The sequence below is a fragment of the Bidens hawaiensis genome, unplaced genomic scaffold (assembly GCF_021521415.1).
Source record: "Bidens hawaiensis isolate Kalapana, Puna unplaced genomic scaffold, B.hawaiensis_p1.1 tig00012646_1, whole genome shotgun sequence".
Taxonomy (NCBI): domain Eukaryota; kingdom Viridiplantae; phylum Streptophyta; class Magnoliopsida; order Asterales; family Asteraceae; genus Bidens; species Bidens hawaiensis.
In genome coordinates this window covers 272,570-282,999 of record NW_027492046.1, presented here as the reverse complement: position 1 = coordinate 282,999, position 10,430 = coordinate 272,570, and the positions used below count along the sequence as shown (strand labels likewise).

Sequence of the window (10,430 nt, the reverse complement as noted above, 5' to 3'; positions counted from 1 at the left end):
TACTTGTTTATGGTTGTGCAACATATATATAATATACACCCCTTGTTTACCTTTGGTAGTTACTTCTCCGATTCCGGTCGGTGAGGTTTCGGACCTCATAAGGCAAGGCTTCATGGAGGACTTCGTGTCATTGATATATATACATCTATATAACTTGTTCATACATATTAATCTTGCTTATTTTAGTTTGTTGGTCATGTTTACAAGTTCCATGGTTATGGGTTTTTAAGAGTCTATGCTTCGGTTTAACTGTAAATAGCTCTAAACCGTAAACCGAACTTTGTTACTAGTTTTGTTAAATAATTATTTAAACATACTTATTGTTAGATCTAAGTTTCTAAATCATTTTTAGAAATTCTATGGTTATGGGTTTGTAGAATCTTACCTCGGTCTTAACCCGAAACACGATCCGAACCGAAAACCGAACTTTTGTTTAAGGACTTTATTGTTAACTTTTGGTTGTAAAACTTAAAGTATTTTTATTTGTACATTATTATACAAGTTCTTTAGTGTTTGGACATGTGGAAACCATCTATGAACTTGTTGTGAGATGGAAACCGAACCAAACCGATTCTTACTCGCTTAAGACACACAAGTGTGTTTTTTTTAGCCATCAAGACTTGTATATTTCTTTAAAAATAGTTACAAATTGATTTTTAAATATTTTCTTTAAAAATAGTTACAAATTGATTTTTAAAAATAGTTACAATCGTTACACCTCGGCATGTTCCGCCGCCTTTGGCCGGGGTGTGACATAAACAACATTTGCTATTTACCGCTTACTTTTTAAAACAGTAGTTGACACATTTGTTACTAGAGGTGCACAAACCAGTTTTCGGTTTAAACTCGAGCAGTTTATTTAACGTCCGGTTCTTTACACGTTAAAGGCTTATATTTTATAAAGAAGTTTTGACAAATTGTGTACATCGTCATCTTTTTTTATAACCTTGAGAAACTGTCAACCAAAGCATTACCAAGAATCTTTTACTTACCATATACTACCAATAGATTTGGGTCTTCACGTACGTCAACCAACACTTACGTCAATTGATATTATCCGATCAGTGTTGGTATCTATGTATTGATACTGCCATTACGACTGGAACTAATTACCATATATTGATTTCCAATTAATATTTCCTATTTTCCTTTACAATAAATTGATTTCCAAATTTCAACCGGGCATTAAATGGAATGGTTAATGAGCTATAAATGAATATGATACGTGAGCTATAAATTAGTTTTGAAGCTGACGTATATAGACAGACGGGATTTAAACCTGTTTTTGACTAACCGGCTCCAAAATATCTTTCTTATTGTAACATAAGCAATTCTTAATATCATTATTATAATTACAATCATATTTTCCTTTACAATAAATTGATTTTTCAATGGGGCATTACATGGAATGACCTTTGAGCTATAAATGGATATGATATGTGAGTTATAAATTAGTTTTGAGCTACAAAAGGGTTTTAAACCGGATGAAACCTGTTCTTGTCTAACCGGTTCCAAAATATCGGGTTCAAACCGGTTTTAGCTAAAAAAAAAACTCCAAACCGGTCCTAACCCGGTGGTTTATAACTACAAACTGGTTTTTGTAATATCGGGTTCAAACCGGTGTTTCTGTTATGCTCCTTAGAAATCTTAACCAGAAAGAAGGCTTATGTAATGGTACTCGATTACAAATTATATATTTAGGTACTCGTGTACTTGAAACAAAAATTATTTCTGGAACTAATATTGGACATAGAGTTTTGATCCATAGATCACCATTGACTCCAACAGACAACAAAATAGCATACAAGTTTCAAAGACGATAGTTTCCCCTTGCAGTATATTTTTCGGACCATAAAAAAAGCCAAGGTCAATCATTATCTAGATTGGTTTTACTTGAAAAAACCCGTGTTCTCACATGGACAGCTATATGTCGCCTTGTCAAGAGTTACAAGCATGTGTGGGCTAAAGATTCTGATTTTTGATAAACAAGGTAATCTGACCAATACAAACACAAATGTAGTGTACAAGGAAATTTTTTCTTATTTGTAAAATATTGCGTAATGCTTGTTTTGTAATTAATGTAATTTTAATGTAAGATGTAATTGTATTAATAATATATATGTGTTATTGATTGTATTTTGCTTAATATTTAAATATTATAATTTTTATTAATTCCCCGTATAATACGCGGGTCTCAAACTAGTATACTTATATACATATTTATTTATTTAGTAAGTAAACATCATCATATGAAAATGGTGTAAAATAGAAAGTTTAATGAAATAAAAGGGGATAAAATGGTCATGTAGTCTCGCTAGAAGTAATCAGGCATGGGGGGTTTTTCTTTTCTTTATGTTAATAATATATCTATAATAACAATATAAATAAATAGTTATTATATAGTAATGGCCGCCTGAAAACCTCTCCGTCCACTTTCTTCTTCATCTTCTTCGTTGTCTCTTTCATTTCAATTAATCAAACAGACCGGAAGATGGATTCAGGTGTGGATGCATGATTCTGATCTCGTCTGCTTACACGTACGTCTAGCCCTAACTGACATCAATTTGTAGGTCAGTTTATTACTTTTCTCTTTAATCTCCGTTTAATTCAACTCTATCTGTGTTTAGTGATCTGTTTCCGTTAATTCAACGAAGCATCTGTATTGTTGAGAGAGATCGTGTAGCTATATGATTAAGCTTCTGCTGCTGCTGTTTAATTTTAGTTTAGCGCGTTAATTGCATCTTCCGTGTGAGATTAAAATAAATTTGTATAGGCCTTTAACTGAAATGAAAACTGCTCAAATTTGCGATTACGTGTGCTACTGGATTTGTTATGCTGGTTGATGATGTGTATGTCATCATCATCATCATCAGCAGCAACTATTGACCTATTGTAGTGCTTTTAGGTTTTGCTGATGAAATGACTAGTACGCCTATTGATTTGTGCATTTTTGTGTGCATGTGGATCTGTGAATAGTGAGCTGCAGGTTCATGTGTGGTTGGTAGTAGGCCTTGCCGGACCAAACCGGACAGCTGCACAAGGCCTTGTTCATGTTTGTTCGTTAAGCTTTTATTGGACTAGCCTACGGTTCATGAATAGCTAACCGAACCGAATTTTTTGTTCATTATCAAACATTCTTGAGTGCAATTGAATGAACACGGTCTCTGTTTGTTTTCGTTTATTTAGTTAACCGAACAAAGTTCCTTGTTCATGTTAGTTCGTTTTGTTAAGCGAACGAGCATACACCAACTTCCCGCCGAACAGTTCGCCCAACGTTCGGTTCGTTTACAGCCCTGGTAGGTAGTATAAAGATGAATAATACTAACAATAATGAGGAAGATTAACTAACCACTACATTTTGTAGTTATATAGTTAATTATCTTCATTCTGAATGTACACAATGGACAAATCAAGCTCATTATGCTCTCTTTGTATTTATGTCTATTTTGTAGCATTCTTGGTAGTTGTGTGTTTGTCAAAAGGAGTTGTGCTCATGGACAAAGGGAACTGCACTCATGAAGAGCCGCGTAGCACAGGTTGGGGTGCTTCATTCTTTGTGCAGACAACTGAAGATGTCTCTGGAGCTGCTGTTACTCCACCTCCACCTTCACCGAGACCATCGGCAGTATTCTCATCAAAAGGGGACAGTGGTAGCCCTCTTCAAAAGATTCAGAATCAAGTTTTTAGAGTACTGAAAGGCTTAACCCCTCCTCCTGAAGAAAAAAGTAGAACTTACAATCCAGAAGTATTAACTAGCCAAAAACGTCAATGGGCAAGCTTTCAATTACAGGCACTGGTATGTTCTATATAGAATATTTAGTTTCTTTAGGTGATCACAACTAGAATGATTGCCAAATATGATGCTATTCACATATATTGAACTAATATCTTCATTTGAAACAAATGGTTATCCTTATATTTCATCATTCGTGATTGATGCTCTGATGTGCTCACACGATTGTTTATAATATCCAAAATATTTCAGCATCAAAGGATATTGAAAGAACCATCGAGGCTATTTGAGAGCATGGTAGTGGTTGGATTGCATCCAAATTGTGACATTCAGGCACTTCAGAGGCAATATTTTGGTAGACCTGAATCTTTAGGGAGGCTGCGAAGTGCACGCAGTCAGCACCAGTTTCGGGTAGAACCAAATCTCGAGCCTCAGGTGTGGGTCCCACTGGTTCCCTGTCATAGAAGAATTAAATATTTTATTGCTTCCATTCTTGTTGAATATATATTTTATGGTCATTTATGTGCATTGTCAGGTTCTATTTGTGTACCCTCCGGACAAACAGCTGCCACTAAGGTCAAAGGATCTCCTTTCGTTCTGCTTTCCTGGTGGATTGGAGGTTAGGCTACATCGTTATATAATAACCTGAAAAAGTTGGGTTATATGCTTGTCAATTCCACGGAACTGGGAATATTTATTGTTAAATAATGTGTACAATTGTATATCATATGTATGATGTATTGATGTCTAAGAAATTTAGTAATGTTCATTCGTATGACTATTGTGGGGAAATTGTCCCTCGCCCGTGTATTTGTGTGTACCGGTCTCATTAAATGCCACTTTATGGTTTCATTTTTTGAGCTTAATTTTCGACTTGTAATTTCAGGTTCATACTATTGAGAGAACACCATCAATGAGTGAACTGAATGAAATTCTTCTTGGACAGGTATATTTTTACTTTGTTTTAGTTTCAGATATCTTTACTTTTCTTATTTCGGTCAGAGAAAAGTTGGTTGTCTTTTTAGTGTTACATTTATAATCACTTTATTTCGGTCAAAGAAAATTACAATATCCATATTCACGGTTATCTCAAGCTTTTGCACCCAGTATTTTGGTTGGTATCCTATTTTTAACTTGCTGGTACTGTTTCAGGAACACCTCAAACAAAATGATCTATCCTTTGTATTCAGGCTGCAGGTAATCGATTTTCTTTCATCTACCTTATCAGCAACAATTTCATTATAGTTGGGTGTTTTCCATATTTGATTGGTGACTCTTAAACATCTACTGCTGCACTCAGTTTTCTAATCTACCCATTACAAATGCTTTGCTAATTCGTATAGATTGCTGATTGACTACACTTTTTTATTCTTCGTTATCTTGAACAATCTTTTCAAAACTTTGTTTCAAGATAGTACCTGATTACTTGAATCGACGAGTTCATATACACACCATCTTATGTGTATGCATGTTTATCATAGATGTGTATCATATATGGATGCATGCATATACATATGTTATGCATGTGCATATATATGTGTGCGTCTAGATAAACACACACACATATACATTGTTCTTTCTGGGTTCTGATATTTAGTAGTACAGGGTGCAGATGATTCAATTCTGTATGGATGCTGTGTTCTAGTTGATGAGTTAGTGCAACAACCATCCAGATTAATTTCTATGGTGGTAGATGGACAACTTTCACCCCCACCTATGAGCCGGCATATTTTAACCACGCGCCGGTGTTACTGCATTCTCACAAGGCTTCCATTTTTCGAACTGCATTTTGGTGTGCTCAACAGGTTTGTCAACATTTGAACTGATAAATCTTTATTTTTCATAATCACCTTTGTATCTAGTTCGTTTGAGTTGGGTTTTTTTTTTTTTGTGTGTGTGTGTGATCATCTCTTGAAGGCTATTGGTTTTTCTTTGGTTGAGAGAGACCTATGAGATGGGAGTTCAGTAACATTTCCTTAACAAGTTAAATTTTAGCTGCACGAGTACATTTATTGGTGCATAGTAAAAAAACTTATCTATAAAAACACTTGGCTTGTTTAATTTATACACGGACCTACTTGAGTGCATGAGTTCAAGTTTGCGTTTGTGATTGTGAGGCCAAACATAGCTTGTGAGAAAAGGTTAAATGCGAAGACTTCTAACGAACTTGGCCACTGAAGATAAAAAATCACCAAGAAAAGTCAAGTTTTTTTCTGTTTATTGCCATGAAAATTATTGACATTCGAAGAATATGTTAGGATTGGGTTGTCAAATCTATATTAGTAAAGATATTAAGACTCTTTTTATTCTTATCTGAAGCTAAGTACTATCTTCTGTAACTTCTTTCTATAATCTATTAATTTTGTTTATAATCATGTGTAGCATCTTCATTGAAGAAAGATTGGAAAGATTAACAAAGAGTATTAGCGATTTACATCTGGAAGGAACGTATGAAAATGAAGTATACTTAGAGGACAAAGTGAGCCGTGCTTCAACTGAATATGGATCTGAAGAAATGCTTAATGGAACAACAGAAACTGTCCAATTAAGCAGGGACGATTCTGTCACTGAAGGATTCACTGATTGTGTTATTCCAGTTCGTCCTGAAATAGAGACGGATTCATCTAAGAAAGAATATGTAGCTGCTGATGCCTGTGATAGTCCTACTGTTGATGATATGCTTTCCAATAAACAACCGTCTCAAAAGCAGATCCCACATGCAATTTTGCCTCTTCTACGTTATCAACAACATGATAGTTCTGATTCTTCATCAAGGTAAACCGTTATCTTTTGGCATCTGTGACTTTTGACCACTGATTTCTTAACTTCGACTTTGGTCAATGGTTGCAGCACAGCAGGAGTTGTAGATCTTATGCAAAAATATTTTATGTAGAGGCCACCTATATCTTCTATAATAAGGCTAATATATATTCAAATTGCTTTTTGCCCACCCAGATATGCGTCTAGTTTTTCTACACAAATCTGGCCAATAACATGCATGATGGCGAAATTGCTGTTAAATTTTTTGAAAAAACAAGATTACCATTGCACTGCTAATCGCTTTATCAATAAGCAGCGGTTCAATGTAAAACGATTAGTGTATTTTTGTCGTTAACAATATTCTGGCATGTCTTTGGCCAGACTTGGAAAAAATGATACAAGATACATATTTAGGTGGTAATAATGTAGTTTCAGTATATCATGTATATGGGTGGCTTAATAAATAGAAGTTGAATGCTTGTGTGGCATCCACTTGCATCATGCCTTGTTATATTCATGTGCTTCTTATCATCATTTGCAAATTGCAGCGTGTCAGGACATATTCCCTTCAGTATCCATGATCTGATGCACAGTCATATAAACACATTGGATGCTTTTAGTCATATTGGAAGAGAAATTAATTGTATCTTGTCAAAGTTTCTTTAATTCCCTTAAATACTCATTCCATTCCAAAATACGCCCACAAGAGAAAAACACAATTTTAGGAATATATTAGTTTATTATATAATAGCACAGTGATAGTAACATGGATTTAATGAAGTTTAATTACTTAATAAGTTATGTTGGGTGGATATTCTTTTTGTGAGAAACCAAAATATAAAGGTGGGCAATATTCTTGGGGGCGGAGAGAGTAATTTCTTACATTTTCTCTTTACATCCATTCCTGTTTAGACTTTAGAATCATTTAGTTGGTGATTAAAATTTCTTGATACAGTTTTCAGGGTTCTCCTAGCGAGGATAGGAACTTTAGGAGCGATGTTGATTCAGCAGAGACAGACGATGCTTCTTTTTCGGGTCAAGAAGATAACGAGCACAATGAGATTCTTGATTGGGCTAAGGTTTTTCATTTTCATAAGTTAGCGTTTTCTTTTTAACTTTGTTGCCATCCCCTAAGCTTTATAGATTCTCAGTTGTCACACTAAAAAGTTTGAAAATTGCAGACCAACAAGCATGGATCTTTGCAGATTATATGCGAGTATAATAGTTTATGTGTCCCTGCTAGAGGGTCGATAATCAAGTTCCATCCATTGGAATACCTGCATCCTTTGGAGTTCCATAGACCAGATGAAACAATTTTACATATTGCTGGTTCAACAGTTGATTTGATGTCTTGCAGCACAAGCTTTGAACTGGCAGAGGCAGGTTTTTTCTTTGGTTATTGCACATGCTGGTGTTAATGTAACCGATAATGTTCTTTATGCATTAATGGTAAATTATATCATTTGCGTTTGTACTGTAGGCTCACAAGGCACTTGCTGTGGAGGAAGAGGCAACAGATTTATCAGTATGGGCAATTTCAAGCATATGTGGCTCCTTGCGTCTTGAGCATGTAATTCTTATTCTTTTTTAATATGAAGTACCATTATATTCATTTTTCATGTGCTGTGAGACAGAAAATTAACAATGTCATTATCATTTCCTTTCATAGATCTTGACAATATTTGCGGGTGCCCTTCTGGAGAAGCAAATTGTGTTTGTGTGCTCCAATCTGGTTTGTATATTATTCATATTTGCAAATTACTCTATTTTTCGTATGACTTTTATCATGCTGGCTTTCTGTTAAAAGGAAAATTTGATGGCATATGCTCCTAAATTAAGTGGTGGATATTAATTTTTATTGTATTTTGCATTTCAGGGAATATTGTCTGCTTCAGTGTTGTCGATTATCCCTTTGATTCGTCCCTACCAGTGGCAGAGCTTCTTTATGCCGGTATTGTGGATAATAATCCTTTTAAGTCTACTCTTTTAAAATATACTTGTATCCTCTGATTCAAGTGTTGTTATAATTGACGTGCTTCAGGTCTTGCCAAATGACATGCTAGATTTTTTGGATGCACCTGTTCCTTTTATAGTGAGTTTCTAATTTCAGTTTTTCTTTTTTTTTGTTCTGAGTCTCTTCATTTCTAGTTATCAATTAAGACTCAAGTTTACTTCTTTCCTGGCTCCTTTGACCGATAATAATGTTGGCCAGGTTGGTGTGAAGAGCAAAACTGCGGAAGTACAATCCAAGTCAGGAAATGTTATTCTTGTTGATGTTAACAAGAACCAGGTGCGGATTTAATAATGTTATATTACAGTTGTCAGGTCATCCAGACCTCAAAATGTTTATAAAGTTATCACTGATCATGCATTGTTTTTTATGCTAATTGTTAGATTTATTCTATACTGTATTCTTAAAGAAGTACATGTATCGCATTCTGATATTCTTTTTTCTCTTAATTAGGTCAAATCATCGTCAATACCACATTTCCCTCAGTACAAAGAGTTATATGCAGCCTTAACTCCTTATCATGCTCAACTTGTGGGAGAAAGTTATTTGGGGAAAAAGAGACCGGTTTATGATTGCACAGATGTGCAGGTATATCTTTGTTTTGACATGTTTAAACTCTCAACATGAATGCTGCGATTCTGATTATGATGCAAGAAGATAAGTTTGACTCATATTGAATACAGGTAGAAGCTGCTAAAGGTTTCCTGAGAGTATTAAGATCTTATTTGGATTCAGTTTGCTCTAATCTACGCTCTCACACAATTACAAATGTTCAGTCAAATGATGATAAGGTTTCTTTCTAGTCTCTTCCCGCGTCTAGAAAATTATAGAAAAATATGTATAATACAGTTGTTGCTTCCAATGCCTGCAATTAAGTTAACATGTCACATTTCTCACAAACTATTCATTAAACCTCAGGTATCATTGCTTCTAAAGGAGAGTTTCATCGAGTCTTTTCCTAGTCGTGATCGACCTTTTATGAAGGTAATTTTTAAACTCTAATTTATCGTATGCATCTTTATAGCTTTTTATATTGCTATTTTAGAAAGGAAAAGCTACATGAAATAGAATTGAACTTTACACTTTTCCCAGTTTTGACTTCATTTAAACTGAATATATACTTGTGAAAAGTGTAAGTCTGGTTATTCTAGAGAACATGCTTGGTTCTGCTGATGGTTTGGATGCCAAGTCTTGTTAGTTAACTATTTATTCACTTGCCAAATGAAGGATAAGATGCCATATTAATAAATGAATTTTTGGGATACAGGTATTTGTGGACACACAACTCTTCTCTGTACATACCGACCTAGTATTATCGCTATTCCAAAAGGACTAGCAGCCTGAAGTTGTAATGTATAGTTATAGGCAGTTGAGAAGGTAAGTTCTATAACTTATATGGGCTGAAGAAGTGGATATGTAAAATTAAGTTTTCACATTACATATCAAGTCATTAACATTATATATGTATCAACAGCCTTGTTTGTGAGATTTTGGATAAAAATAAACCATGTATGTCTTTGCTAGAAAAGATTTAACACTTTTGGGCCACATATGATTGGTCTCTTTCAAGCAATTGCAAGATTGCCACGTTATCTATTTTTAATCATTATGTGCTTTTTTTACAACTATGTTATCTGACTAGGTCCACACTCACGATGTGTCATCAAGTACACTTGATGGTTAGTTGACCGGGTCAACATGTCTAGACATGAAGCTGATTAAAGAAGCATTGATTTATACGAAAACAGTAAGGCCAAAAGAATCATACTCATTTGGTTATACATATTTAGGAAAAAGAGTTATTTGAAAAAATTATAAAAAGTCCTTCGAGTTTGAAGATGTTTCTGATTTTATTTTAAGATGAGACTAGTAATTCTGCATGTGGGTTGAATGATTCCTTTTTTAAGAGGAGATCAGTAATTCCGT

At 34.6% G+C, this 10,430-nt stretch overlaps 1 protein-coding gene across 1 annotated transcript; it reads left to right on the top strand.

The window, feature by feature from the left end:
* Positions 1 to 2,411: 2,411 nt before the first annotated feature.
* LOC143541785 (uncharacterized) lies at positions 2,412 to 9,877 on the top strand. The gene is made up of 19 exons (XM_077034516.1): positions 2,412 to 2,570; positions 3,453 to 3,796; positions 3,986 to 4,168; positions 4,269 to 4,352; positions 4,620 to 4,679; positions 4,886 to 4,930; positions 5,339 to 5,538; positions 6,116 to 6,508; positions 7,449 to 7,572; positions 7,675 to 7,872; positions 7,974 to 8,063; positions 8,163 to 8,225; positions 8,370 to 8,444; positions 8,535 to 8,585; positions 8,706 to 8,783; positions 8,958 to 9,092; positions 9,188 to 9,295; positions 9,423 to 9,488; positions 9,772 to 9,877. Exons 2-19 carry the CDS (start codon positions 3,494 to 3,496, stop codon positions 9,838 to 9,840), a joined length of 2,325 nt encoding a protein of 774 aa, XP_076890631.1. The 5' UTR covers positions 2,412 to 2,570; positions 3,453 to 3,493; the 3' UTR covers positions 9,841 to 9,877.
* Positions 9,878 to 10,430: the final 553 nt, after the last annotated feature.